The 14,665-nt window shown below is 43.8% G+C and overlaps 1 protein-coding gene across 13 annotated transcripts in view; it reads left to right on the top strand.

Moving 5' to 3' along the window:
- Positions 1 to 14,665, top strand: part of PALM2AKAP2 (PALM2 and AKAP2 fusion) — a 499,465-nt gene that overhangs the window by 472,547 nt on the left and 12,253 nt on the right. For 12 of the 13 annotated variants that reach the window (XM_067040975.1, XM_067040972.1, XM_059072223.2 and 9 more), the window contains one exon: positions 12,402 to 12,580. The exons of the other annotated variant lie outside the window; for it this stretch is intronic. In XM_067040975.1, coding sequence (XP_066897076.1) covers positions 12,402 to 12,580 — 179 coding nt within the window. The remainder of the gene's footprint in view (positions 1 to 12,401; positions 12,581 to 14,665) is intronic. 13 annotated transcript variants of the gene reach the window in all.

The following is a 14,665-nucleotide window of genomic DNA, read 5'->3' as shown; positions in this document are numbered from 1 at the left end:
ATGTGATAAGGAAAGAGAAGTGCTTTCCAGCCATTTCCCAGGTGCTGAAAAGATACTCGTTTTTGCTTTTGGTTCCCTTGCCTTTCGAGATAGAAGAGGATGAGATTTCTATTTTTAAAAGGATGTAATCATTTTCAAAGACTGATTATTAGGAAAAATTATATGGAAATCGAATCTTATTGGTTCTTGCATGACTTTTAACAGAAGAAGGTCCACTTAAATAGGGTTTGTGTGGCATTGGTTCATACAGAAGTGAACAAGGCAGATAAAGTCCCCGCCCTCAGGGAACTTATAGTTCAGCAACAGAAACATCAAACAAAGGTGGCAATTTCACAACAGAGAAGCGTGGAGACCTGTGGAAGCACAGAGCAAAGAAGACCGCCTCACTGGGGGGATAAGGAAAGTCTTCCTTTCTTGGGAAGCTATCATCTAAGCTTTGAATTGAAGGAGTTGGGTTGGGTTCAGGGGGTGGGGGAGATTGTTCCCAGTTAGAAGGAAGGGCACCTACAGAGGAAAAGAACTTGGCACATTTGAGGTGCCTAAATAAAGTTAGGGTGGGTTAAAGGAAGAGATTTCAAACAAAACAAAAGAAAGTTGATTTGGAGCCAGACAGTGAAGAGCTGTGTAAATCATGTCAAAGGTTTTAGATTTTTAGACTTCATCCTGTGGTCAGTGGGAAGCCAGTGAGGATTTTCCAAGGGGTAATTATCTCCACAAATCTCCAAGCTGTCCAGCCTTCATCCATGAATTAATGACTTAAAAGTCTTCCTGCTTTCCTGAGTCCATTCCACCGGCTTTTTTTCTATGGACGTTTAAAGGCCGGCCGCCATCTTGACGAGTGCCCTGGGTTATGGGAGACGCCATGCTCCCAAGAATGAACACATGTGGGCCTTCTCTTGATGGTGCTTAGAAGTAGAGGATAAAGGAAGCACTTAGGCAGGTGCACAAGCCTGATTTGAAGGTGTAACCCACGCACTTTTGTAAAACGCCCTTGAGGAATGAGTTTGGGAGGAAAACCCAAACATTTTACCGAAGTTACAATTTAGACCTGTTAAAATGTCTTTTCATAGGAGGGGTATCGGCAGACAGTTCTCTCTTTAGTTCCTGTGTCTATTATTAGATATCCTGGTTTCACTTCCAGGTTCTAGGCAGGCCGGAGAAACCCAATTAGTTAGGTGATGATTAGCTTAAGTTTTGGAACTAGTTTGCATTTTCGTGCCAGGTGTCAAGTTGATTTACCAAGTCAGACAGTTTGCCCAGTGGGACATTCTGGAGAGCGGTCAAGGAAAAGATGTGGCTATTGAGTCCCATAACTTGTCTGTTTAGGTCTTTTAATATGCGGAAAGATATGTTAGTTATACATCTTATAAAAATAAGATTTCCAAGGTGTTTGGACTTCTGTTGTCAGTTTGAATTGATTGCACGGGTGGTGTTCATTGCATTATCATAAAGCTTATTGACTGGGTCTTTCTGCTTTTCCCTTCATTATCTCCCAATATCACAAAGAAAACTCCTAGATAGAAAAAAAAAAGGTTTATATCAGCACAATATTCAGGCAGCAGAGCTTGATGCCTTTGTTCCGTGCTGAATTAGAGCTGAAAGAGGCCAAGTCTCACTTGAGATGCCCTCAGTCCTCCACAGTAGAAGACCTTGGTGTGGGTGATTGATGGAAGGATTCCCTCCCAGGCCCAGGTAAGAGAGAGAGCTCTTCTTCAGGAGTGTACAGTGTTTCCCTTTACTGCAGGCAGGTACAAATTGTGTATCTTATAGGGGCACAGCTGGCTGTGTGAAGGTTCTAAAGCTGAACGTGGAGTTACCCTACAGATGATCATGTATACCGCCAAGTTCCTTGAACATTCTCTGGTGACCGAAGTATAATCACAGTAGCTGCAACTCACCAAGACCTTAAAGCCCAGTACTATAATTCACAGAAAGTTTTCTCATTTCTCATGTTCTCATGTAACCCTCCCAACAGCTATCTAGGATAGAATCCAAATTACGCAAACTCTTGAGACCAGATATATTCCACACTTTTCTGATTTTAGAAAGGCCGTAAAGTGTCCATACCATTATTTAGAAAAGCAATGAAACGCATGTACTATATTATTGAACACACCCAGTGGAGTCTGGGGCTGCACCTGTCATCAAATTCGATTTCTGCTGTGAACCTTAGAGTTTGTTCTATTAAGTGGGATCAATAAAGACCAAGAAGAACCTCATGCTGTTTCACCTCGGATTTTGCTGCCAAATAAGTTATGATAAAACTTAGTTTGAATGGTTCCTCTGTGCTTTCAGAACTTAATTTTGGTGCTCCAAACTACAACAGTCAAATTGCTGGTGCTGTCCAAAGATCTGGGCAGATGGCGAGGGACTAGCGTCGTCCATGTCGGCCATCTAGCTTGGCTGCTCTTGTGAATTCTTTCTGAAAGTTCATGCCCCAGGAGGAAGCTCAGTCATTCACTCTGGAGACAGGCTCATTGCCTGAAAACTTTGAAAGGACTGGGAGCTCAAGCAAGGAATACACTTCTTAATTTGAGGGTGAGCGAGGATAAGTGTTCACTCCACTACCTGACCAGGTTTGGCAGAGTAGGGCCAACGCTGGCCAAATTCATTTATTGGTGGTCACTGAACACCATGTCTGCTCTCTGCTGTTCTCCTTTGCTCTTTAAGATTGTTCCTTCTGCCTTGGATCAGAAACTCCCTGTATTTTTACTTATCTGAACCCAGTGAATATGTTCATTTTTAAAAACATGAGCCATCTGGGAAGGAATTGGTAAGAAAAGGTTAGGTCGAAGTAGGGTTCGGCAAGGGGTGAAGGTTGAAGGTGTTCAGTGAGGTCAGAACTTCTCAAGTTACAGAATTCAAAGTTCTTTTTGGACATTGCCTTCAGTGGTTTGAAAAGGGCAACTGTCATGGTTAAACCCATCACCTTCACTCCTGAGAAGATATAGACAGTGGTCTTTCTTCTGTGACAAGCCTATGGTCATGGCTTCTGGGACGTAGAACTTTGGAGAAGAACAACACTTCCCACCATTCCATTTTGTAACAGCTTCTGCTGTCACTGCTGATTTTGCTGGGTCCTCTGGTACACACAGTGTCTGGGTTGTCCCTTGCTTTGCTGGGGACATCACATGGTGGCCTGGTTACTTGCCCTTTACCGATGCCTGGCTATCCCACGCTCCAAGTTAGGAGAGCTGCTTCCAAAAATTCAGACTCAACTGCTCAACTGTGTGAACCTACATACAAAGAAACATGCAGTCTTGAGCTGAGAACAAAAAGATGATCAAAGGACCTAATTCTTGTAAGATCCCTGCTCTACGCCTGGTAAGAAATGTGAGCTAATCTAAACCAGGCCTGGGAGCAGGATGGCCCCTGTGACTGCTGGAGTTTATGGCAGGATATGACAGTCTCTTAGTAACCATGGCAACTTGCCAGGAGCTTCCCTAGGGAGATTGGTGTTTCAGAGCCATTTCATCTTTGTAAATAAGCTACTTGCTACTTACGGGGTGGAGGACTAGGGGTGGTGGTAGGAAGAGGGTGCAGGACAGGCCATTAGAGCACCAAAGAACACATTCGTGTTACATGCAATGGTATTTTATTTCTCATGACCTTGAATGTAAAGGTCAAAGGTTTCCCCAAAAGTTGTACGCATCTGACATCACAGGTATTCTCAGTCTCTCTGTCTTTATTTCTCATTACTCAAATATAAATTCATACCAGAGCTGGTCAAGGAGAATTAAACATGTGCTTAAATGTGACAGTCATTTTTCTGGATTCATATCTAAAGTTCAAATCCTGACTCCACTGCTTGTTAGCTGTGTAACTAACTTACTTCACTTCTCTAAACCTCAGTTTCTTCATCAGTAAAACAGGAATAAAATAGTACCAACTTCATCAGTAAGTTAGTACAGTCAGTGCCTGGTGCACAAAAGGATTCCAATAAGAGTTGTTGTTATTACAGGTTTTTAAAAAATTAATTAATTTATTTTTGGCTGTGTTGGGTCCTTGTTGCTGTGCACGGGCTTTCTCTAGTTGCGGCGAGCGGGGCCTACTCTTCCTTGTGGTGCACGGGCTTCTCATTGCGGTGGCGTCTCTTTGTTGCGGAGCACGGGCTCTTAGGCACGCGGCTTCAGTAGTTGTGGCACGAGGGCTCAGTAGTTGTGGCTCACAGGCTCTAGAGCACAGGCTCAGTAGTTGTGGTGCACGGGCTTAGTTGCTCTGCAGCATGTGGGATCTTCCCAGACCAGGGCTAGAACCCATGTCCCCTGCAATTAGCAGGCAGATTCTTAACCATTGTGCCACCAGGGAAGTCCCATTATTGCAGTTTTTGTTCTAAGAAAGACTTAGAAAACCTTAGCAGAGTTATTCTGCTGCAGCTACTGGAACCCTGATGTAAAGGACACAACATGCTTTATAAAATTGCTTTCTAGTCCTAGCTGAGATTTATTCATAGTTATACTTCTTTAGAATTAAAGTTTCTCATATAAAATCAGAGTTCAACAATTAGCTTTCAGTAGTGAGCTGTGATTTCAAAAAACAAAGGCCATTATGAAGCATGTTGGGTGACAGTGAAATTACAAATTACCATGAAAACGTTTTCTTTTTTGGGGAGGCGGTGATAATGTTCATAGAGCTAATAAGCTCACTGTGTTGGTAGAAATGTGTTTAACCAAAAGATCTTGGTGGGGCAATTGCTACTTACCATGATTTTTATCCTTACTGTTTTAATTAATTTTTTTTCTTTTTTTGGTCTTAAACTATGCTTCCCCTGCAGATACAAAACTCTTTCCTTCTCCAGTTTTCATTTTCCAGTTCTGTTCAGAGGAATGATCCAATATCGACAACTCATCCAACATCCCACCATACCGTGAAGTAATAATATTTGGAAGTTTCTCAGACTTGTGTCACCAGGCCGGGGTATTTCTCATTTCTGAGCTAGGCTTATAATCTGAAGATTCGTATCATTGCATTCTCCCACCCCTGGGGCCTTCAAAGGAGGAGATGAAAGGACCAGCCAGGGACTAGCTCTTGGTGTGTGGGTCATAGCTGGAACCATACAAGCCCATGGACTCCGGATCTGACAGGCAGGATATTCCCTTGTACCGGGAGGAAATGGAATTTAAAATGCAAGTCTGAGCTCCTTTCTTTCTAATGATCTGCGAGTCGTTTAGATGTTTGCAAGCTCACCCCAAGGCTCCGTGAAGAAAGGAGATCATTGAAGGAGGCTTGGGCCAAAGCATGTTATCTGGTGGGCGTCTTTGTTCGGTTTGGTTTTTAAGTAAGAGTGGGTGATGGCTTTTTCTTTTCTTTTGAGAAATGTAGAAACAAAGGATCTTTGATTTTTAAGACGTCAGATGCCATGTGTATAGAATATAATAATCACCAAAATCCTAACGTTTGACCAAAATAATTTTCTTAACTTTGGGAATCCACCATCTTGGCTTTTTAGAAATTAGTCCTCTTCTTATTAGAGGGAGGGTGTGGGCTGTCATGGATGGCAGCAGCTGTGTAATGAGGACATGCAGCCCTAGCTCTAGTTCCCTTGGGTGGGAGGAATTGTGGGTTTTTCTCTCTGCCCCCATCAGCACAGGGAAATCCATCTTGTTTGGAGAATCCAGAAACGCAGTCTAGGCGTGTCTTTTTCTCTCTGGACAAGGCATGGCTTAACTACTTAAACAGGAAACACAAATTCATGTTTCCTAGTTTTTTCTTCCACTAATCATGGGAGATAGCATTTACTCACTTGGAGTGAAATTCTGCTTCCCCCACTCTTCTCCTTAGTCTGCCTGTAAGAGTCACCAGTGAATGTGACCAGTGCTTCTCTAAGGCCCCAGGAGGTGTCAGCTCAGTAGCTCCCCTGAGCCTGTGTGTGCTGCCTGGTGAGAGAGAAAGGCTTCCGGATCTGCCTGGTCCATGAAGGTTAAAGCCCCAGCTTTATCTGCTTTCATTAGCATGTGTGGTAATACTTAAAAGAAAAAAAATTCTGGTTTGTTTTATAATTTAAAATTAATTCATGCTTATTGTAGAAAAACCTTGGAAAGTAAAGAATAAAGATAAAAGGCAAAGTGATTCATAGTCCTAACTACTCCCTGCCTAGTTTTTCTCATGCACACATGTGCCTGGAAGATAACATTGGGTCTACATGTGTATTAGTTTACTATTGCTGCTGTAACAAATCACCACAAATATAGTGGCTTAAAGCAACACAAATTTATTATCTTACAGTTCTCGCGGTCAGAAATGTGTCAGCTATGGACTGAATTGTGTCCCCTCCCAAATTCAGTATGTTGTTGAACGCCTAACCCCCAATGTGATGGTATTTGGAGATGAGGCCTTTGGGAGATAGTAAGGGTTAGATGAGGTCATGAGAGTGGGGCCCTCATGATGGGATTAGTGCCCTTATAAGAAAAGGCACCAGAGACCTCGTTCTCTCTCTGTGATGTGTGGACACAGCAGGAAGGTAGCCATCTGCATGATAGGAAGAAAGCTCTCACCAGAACCTGACAATGCTGCTACCCATGCTGATCTCACACTTCCAGCCTCCAGAACTGTGAGAAAATAATTTCTGTTGTTTAAGCCACCAATCCATGGTATTTTGTTATGACAGTTCAAACAGGCTAAAATAGTGTCCTTCTGTGCTAAAATCAAGATATTGGCAGGGCTGTGTTTCTTCTAGAGGCTCTTGGGGAGAATCCATTTCCCTCCCTTTTCCAGTTCTAGAGACCATCTACTTTCCTTGGCTTGTGGCCCCCTTCCTCCATATCCAAAGCCAACAGTATAGTATCTTCAAAGCTCTCTCTCTCTCTCTCTGACCCTCCTGCATCTCTTTTATGAGGACCCTTGTGATTACATCAAGCCCAACTGAATAATCTTGGATAGTGTTCCCATCGCACAGTCTTTAACTTAATCACACCCGCAAAGTCCTTTTGCCATGTAAGGTAAATATTCAAAGGTTTGGGGGATTAGGGTTTGGACATCTTTGTGGAAACCATTATTCTGCCATCCTCAAGACTGTTCATCTTATCCTGACTAAGTTTTACCATGTGTCATGTGTGCACTTTTGTTTTCTTTTACACAGCTAATAAGTAGTGAGTTAGGATTTGAACCCAAGCAGTCCAGCTCTGGAGCCTGCACTCCTAAACCCCTGCAGTATTTCTGCTTTTGTAACCTGCTTTTTCTTTTAATGTATTTTGAATATTTTCCCATGTCCATAACTATTCCTCTAAATTTGAGAGACTAAAACATGACTTATAATGGCTAAATAATACTCCATCATCTGAATAAGCCATAACTAATTTAACCATTCTCCTATAGTCAGATGCCTTTGTTGTTTCCACATATGTAATTACAAGCAAACAGACGAACAATGGTGAAAGTTCTTGTACATAAGCTTTGTGCCCATACTTATTAGTTGAACTTGTGCCCACAAGTTAGTAGTTAGTGGTTAACTAGTATACACTAGAGAATAGTATTTTCCAAACTGTTTTCCTCGAGATATTAATAGGGATTCTATGAAATGAGGTTCTGTGGTTAAATAAATTTGAGAAATGCTGCACCCCCATTCCTAAACTCGAGATTCACAATCATATTAGCACTAAAACCTTAGAGAAGTCCCCTGGTAAGGAAATCTATCTCGTTTTATCATTAAAGCTTTCTTTAGTCGAGTGTTTCTCAAACTTATTTGACCAACGACCTTTTGACCGTTTGCAGGGTTGAGTAGTACTCTTACAAAGCTAAGGTAATAGGACGTGATTTTAGAAACACAGCTTTGGAATCACCCCAGCCAAGTGAAGCTGCTTATCCTCAAACATCTTTAAATGCTTAAGTCTAAAATTACTCTAGATGGAATAGTTTGAACAAAATCATATGTGTGAAGTAAACTCGAGAATGTTTTCTACTGTCCACTTTGAATTCCAGTCTAGCTTTCTTCTGTTGGTTCCTATGTCAGTTAAGCTCACGTTGCCCCTGCTCCTGCTCTGTAAATGTCAGGGACCAGGCCTTGGCCAAGACCAGCACAGGTCTGCCTTGAGGTCTGCATGACACTTACTGTTCATGTTGTTTCTGGGATCCTTCAAGAGAGCTATTTTGTAGAGTGTTCAGCCCAGGTGAGAAACTAGGTAGCAGGATGTTTATCATTGAAAATAGAGGCCACTTTCAGCTACCGTCAGCTATTCAGTCATTCACCAGGTGAATAGACTTATATGAGAACAAGTTTTGATGTGACAAGTGGGAATGGGACCTGGGGGTACTCGGGAAGTGATGGATGCACACCAATGAACACCAAAGATAACCAGTCATTGTTTGGGGATTCTAATGAGATTTGTCCTCTGGGCCAAGGAATTTCAAAGTGCTTTCCAAGGCCATAAAGGATGAGAGAGACTTCCCAAGCTTTGCATCACATTTATGTCATGATCTCCAAGGCCCAAACAGTGGTGGTGTCTGCAGTGTCTATTACTGGCGGAAGAGCACGAGAAGTTTTATCACCATCCTAATCAAAGGGAAAACTTGATTAGGCTGCAAGCTAGGTCCCTTTCCACCGTTTTGATGGCCTGTGTGATTCCTAAGATTGCGTGAGAATTCCAGTCATGGTTGGAACCGTACTGGAGGCAGGATGCTTGGAGATCACAGTAGAGAAGCCCAGCCAAGCCGACTTCCCCAGATGTCAACCAGACCAGAAGTCTGGGGTTGGGGCTCCCTTTCTCTGGAGACCTGTGACAGCTTCTCCTGAGGCTCTGATGTGGCCTTGGTTATCTGAACCCTTCTGTTCTCTCCAAGACCTCTCAGCCACCTTCTCTTTGGAAGACACTGCTCCAGACCCGCTAAGCTAGTCTTTGGTTCCTGCTACTCATGTGACCTCTAGTGGCTGTAACCGGCAAAACTTGCTCCCGGGATGGGTTTCATTTTGCTGGCATACTAAGAAATGAGCAGGAAATGTCCACTTCTTTATAGTAACTTTTCACCCTCTTTAAGATTCTCTTTCAGCACAAGCCCAATTATATAATTTAGCAACAGTCAACACAATTTGGGTTCCAGACCTGACTCTGATTGTTACTAACTAATGTAATTTGGATTGATGTTAAGCATCTGAGCCTTCATGGTCTAAATTGTTCAGAGATGTCATGACATTCACCCTGACTACATCCCAGGGTTGTTGTAAGGATCAAATGACATGAAACCTATCAGTGAAATGCCATATAAATGTGTTTGTTATTACTCCAAAGCCATCGCATCTGTGATTCTGTAGACCAGGATTTTTTTATTTCATGTGCCTTGGTGAAGACATTTAAACACTTTCCTCAGATTCTGTATTGGGAATTCTGTCCCAATCCACAAGCATTTAATAAGTGGCTGCTCTGTATATTTCATAATGGACTTGCTGATTCATTCAACAGCCTGCACTCCTGCCTTGTGGGATTCAGCATTGACCAGGACAGACAAGGTCCTCCTCTAATGGAGTTTACATTCAAATGAGTTAGGGGGATTCATAACCGATTGAAACGGTCCCTATCTTCAGGTGACTTTACAGCTTTATTGAGAAGAAAACTTAAACAACCAGATTGATACAGTCAATATGTGAAAAAGGCTTTCCCAGAAGTATAAACAAAGTATTATGAGGCAGGGGTGGTATATGTGAAAGGGTGAAGTTAGAGGCAGTGAATATGGACTATGCTTTCTAGAAGTTTAATGCTGGAGGATGGGCTGGTGGGAGATGATTTGGACACTTGAGAGGTCAGTTAGAAAGTGACCAACCTGGTCATGTGGTATCTATTTCTAGTTTTAGAAGAGTTGTGAAATTTTTATGCAGAATTTCCCATGAAATTGCGCATTCTTACTCCATAGACATATTATTCTTTGAGATTCCAGATAAATACTAACTAGACTCATTGGATGCTTGCCATTCTAAATACTAACTTTATAAATATTAATTTAGTTCTTGTACCAACCGTATGAGGTAGGTACTTGTATCAACATACCAATTTTTGAGATTGGGAAACTGAGATAGAAAAACTTCAAAAAAAAGGCAAGTAACTTGCCCCAAGGGTATTTGGCTGCTGACTGATGAACTCAAACCCAAGCAGGCTGGCTCTAGAACTGCATGCTCACCGCTGTGCTGTATTGTTTCTCAAAGCTTCATTTTAAAAGTCAATCAGGGACTTCCCTGGTGGCGCAGTGGTTAAGAATCCACCTGCCAATGCAGGGGACACAGGTTCGAGCCCTGGTCCGGGAAGATCCCACATGCCGCGGAGCAACTAAGCCCGTGTGCCACAACTAATGAGCCTGCGCCCTAGAGGCCCTGCTGCGCAACGAGAAGCCACCGCATTGAGAAGCCCAAGCACACCTCAACGAAGAGTAGCCCCCGCTCACCGCAACTAGAGAAAGCCCATGTGCAGCAATGAAGACCCAGCGCAACCAATAAATAAATAATTAAGTTAAAAATAAAATAAAAGTCAATCAGAATTTTAAGAGATACATACTACATATTCAGGAGTAATATTGCCTGAGGTCTGAGATTGCTTTAAATAGTTTAGTACAGGAGGGTGGGAGGAAGGCAGGCAGGCAGGATAGATGGAGCAAGGGTGGTAAAATCTTGATAAATGTTTAATATAGTTGATGGGTCCATAGGTATCATGATAGCACCCCCTAGTTTCCATAATAAAAAATAGAAACCGTTTCTAGAGAAGTTGAAGATTGAAGACCTTAAAATATTTGTAACCTTACTGTTAATATCAAAAGACTTTTTATCAATGATCTGGGTAATTGAGATCAAAGCAATGAGTTTCACTAAGTTAACTAATGTAATGGTGAGTCTACAGATGGAGTGTCTGTGTATTAAAAACCACTTCCCCACCTAATTGCTAAATGTCCTGGCCATACACTTTTTTTTAAGCAATAGATTGATTTTCTTGCCAAATGTATTTGATAGAATAACAAAATGTTTGAGTTAGAATGGACTTCCAAGACAACTTCTCCCCAAATTCTCATTTTCTAGCTAGGGAAGTTGAAACTTGGAGAACTTAAGTGATGAGCTCAAGATTAAAGGGGGAACTCCATTACATGATTGTCTACAGCCAACCTCATGGCTGGTTCATGGAAGAGCAGAAATGAAAACTCGGGCTTCCTGAACTCCGGGGGCTCCCCACCTCCCATCAGAGGAGCTGTACCCAGTGAAGCCCTGTAGCCACCACACAGAGACATGGACCCCAGGCTTCACTTGTGACTCCAGCTCCATCAGGCAGTCTGCGGGGAAGTGAGGCAGAGAAAGATGAGCTGCCTTCATCTTGGGTCTGGAGGAGGTCAAATGGGTCTTTAACCTCCCCTGGCGGTTTCTGAACTTTTGTGCTTGAAATATCCATTTATTTTGTGTGTTTTCTCCGCATTCCTTGTTGGCAGACCCTAGCTGTGTCTCCCACAAGGGGCATAGTTGGAAAAGCCATGACTGTTGCACCTGAAGGTACTTCTCAGAGGTGCGTTGGGGGCTCTGGCAATATAACCCACTCCTTCATGGGCCAGAAGGCATTTCCCAAGAGGGTGGGATGCAGGCGGTCTTAGTGACAGCTCCTGGCATCACCGCCCCACCATGACTGTGGACCCAGTCATCTCATCCTGAGGATACCTGTATGGCATCTCAAAAACTAAAACCTCACCTTTCCCAAGTCTGACACACCCCTTTTCTACAACATTGAAGCTGCTGTTGTTGGCATTCATTCCTTAAGATCCGGGATCTCAAACCTAAATGCTTTTCAGGACCGTGGCAGGTAAGGTAAAGAATGAAGCTGGCCAATGTAAGACTGGAGTGACCTGGGAAGAACAGCTTAGTTCTCATTCAGAGGTTTTACAACATGTGTTGTCCATACAAAAAACCCGGGCTGGTCATATGACCACTGGCGACCTCTGATAGAGAAGAAAGAGCCTGGGAAGGAAACCAGGAGACCTGGATACCATCGCCAGCTCCTGGTGGCCCAGCACAGCCTTCTCTTTGTCGAGCCTGAGTTTTCCTTATCTGTAAGAAATGGGTCTTTAAGGTTCAAAGGCACCGCCACCTCTGACAGTCTGATTGTATGATCTGTGATAGCATACTTGTCCCCAAAACAACTGGAGCCAGCATCTGTCTGTTTGTCTGTCTGTCTGTCCGTCTGGCATATATCTGCAAAGTGCCTGAGAGCCCTCTTTGGTCTGACTGACTTTAAAACCGGTTTCCTTGAGGTCTTTGTTGGATGGGTTTGTGACATTAATCCTTCAGCACATTGATCCCTGTAATAAAATGACCCGCACTTAACCATCATTCTGGTACCACTTGGTATGTCAGAGGTTGCTTTTTTTGCCAGTGTTATTCTCTTCTTTTCGAAAGCAGTCGTGACCAGACAAGCTTAGAAAAGGGTGTTCTCTTCGTGTTGTTTCAGGGAAAATAGAGAAAGTCCAACCTCCTCCATCCCCCACACCTGAAGGTCCCAGCTTGCAGCCTGACTTAGCCCCCGAAGAGGCTGCCGGATCACAGCGGCCCAAGAATCTGATGCAGACCCTCATGGAAGACTATGAGACCCACAGATCTAAAAGGCGCGAGAGAATGGATGATAGTAGTGTAAGTTTCTCCTGCTTTCCTCTTTCCCGTGTCCAAGGGCGAATTTCAGTACGGCGCACGGTACTCCGGTTCAGGCATGGATGTGTGTGCGGTTGTCTGGCCAGAACTGTGGTTCCAGCACCAATTTTCAAATGTGTTGTTTAACATGCCTACAGTTGGGTTGGGGGTTTTGCCTTTCCTCAACAACTTTGATCATGCGAAGAGTGGGTCTTTTTGCTGCCAAGTTCTAGTTTGAGTCTACTGGTACGGCTAGTGCGTGAGGTGTGGGGGGGTGTGTGTAGAAAGACACCGCGCAGGGGCAATGCGGGAGGGAAGGACACAGGCTCCCTGTGAAATCACCCGCAGGCACCGGGGAGCTGATCTCAGCCATCGCTCGCCTGTTCTGTAGAGATGTTATTTCTCTAGAGAACGATGACAATGCTATTCCTTCAGTGTCTGCTCTGGGCGATCCCTCTACATGGTACGCAGTGCTCAGAAGACTATGTTTTGGGCTGTTACCAAGCCGGTGTGTACGGTCTGGCAGGAGAGAGCCACTTAAAGTGACAGTTAAAAACCGCATAGTTAACACTGCTACCCTCCACCCCGCGAACTTGGCACATGACATTTCCACCAACCACAAAAGGAAGTCATCTGCTCTGTGGTTTCTTTCTCCAGTAAGCGGCTTAAGAGCCAGTGCTGCCCACAGCCTGCACAGCCAGGAGCCTGAGGATCAGCCTCAGGGGTCCGTGCCAACCTCCTTGCAATCCGTTAGCATTTACTGAGGTAACTACCTCCTCCCCCCAAATAGCTTGGTTCGGTTGAGGATCCTCCCCCAGTTGACCCAGGCCAGTCCCGGTTTATGCCTGTTGTCCTGGAGTGATTATTAATAGCATCTCCTTTCCCTCTTAAAAGTGCCCCAGTTTGGATGCTAAATTATTTGGTCACCTTAAACTTGAACGCGATGGGGCTCACAGTAGGAATTCCATGCTGATTCACCGCCTCTCATATCCACGTTGGCTGAGTTAAAGGTTTTCTGGAATTGAAGCCAGATACTGAACACTTAGTGGCAAAGCCAGCAAGCAGACACGCCTGTGGCAGCTGAATGACCCACTTGGTGTGTCTCAGCCTCCTCTCACTTGGGTTTGTACCTAAATTGCTTGGAATACTGGCCCAGCTCCTCTGTTGGGCTGGAGTATTTCTGGGCTGTTCCCTGTATTGTACAGTGGGATGGGCCTGGCCCTTGATGGCTGCTGCTGAAGTTTCAGCTGCTGGGGCTCCTTCCCTGAACCTGTAGGACCTTCTCTGTCCACGAAGTCACTTTATCTGGCTCTTCTTTTCAGCCCTTTTTGGTATTTTCTGGAGTCTGTGGCCACCTTGAAGCTTAGGGCTATAAGGGGCTTTTCTTCAGTGATTCCACACCATACATCAGCAGCTTTGGTGGAAGTTAGCTGGCATATGTAGATGGGGAAGAACCAGTGGACCACTCTGCCTGTGACCCAGCTGAGTGATTTGGAAGCACACTCTCCGTATTTCTTGTGCATGCCTTTTGTGTTGAAGTGCAGGTGTTAGGGGAAAACACCATACCCGGAAGTGAAGTTACTCATTTCATAGGCAGAGGCTGACAAACTGACACTCAGACAGCCACCTGGTGAACGTCAACCAGGTTGGATTTCCCCTTTTCATGAAGGAAGCTGCTTAGAAATCAGCCTTTTAACATACCGATTGCCCTTTACTTACACAGTGAAGTGATAGCCTCCCGTCTCTATATTTCTCAAGTAAATTAACATTTCGGATAAGAAAGAAACCTACTAACTAATCAAGCTGTTAACATCCCCAGATCTCAAATTCAAGGCCAAGTGTGTTGCACTGTTGTTGACATTACAAGAGAACCAAGTTTGTTGCTGTTGAAAATTCTTAGGAACAGGAAAAAAAAAAAATCTATCTAACCCACTATATCCTCTTTTAAGAGACCCAAATCTGGAAAAAAGCAAACCCCCCCAAAAAAACATACTTCAGTTGCTTCTAAAGCAAATATATGCTCATCAGTGAGACTTCATTTCAGAGCCGCCTGTTAACCTGTCTTAGTTCTTTTGATTCAGGGGATCT

Source organism: Kogia breviceps, chromosome 8, assembly GCF_026419965.1.
Source record: "Kogia breviceps isolate mKogBre1 chromosome 8, mKogBre1 haplotype 1, whole genome shotgun sequence".
Classification (NCBI taxonomy): domain Eukaryota; kingdom Metazoa; phylum Chordata; class Mammalia; order Artiodactyla; family Physeteridae; genus Kogia; species Kogia breviceps.
Note: the sequence above shows the minus strand (reverse complement) of the source record. Positions and strands in the feature narration are given on the sequence as shown.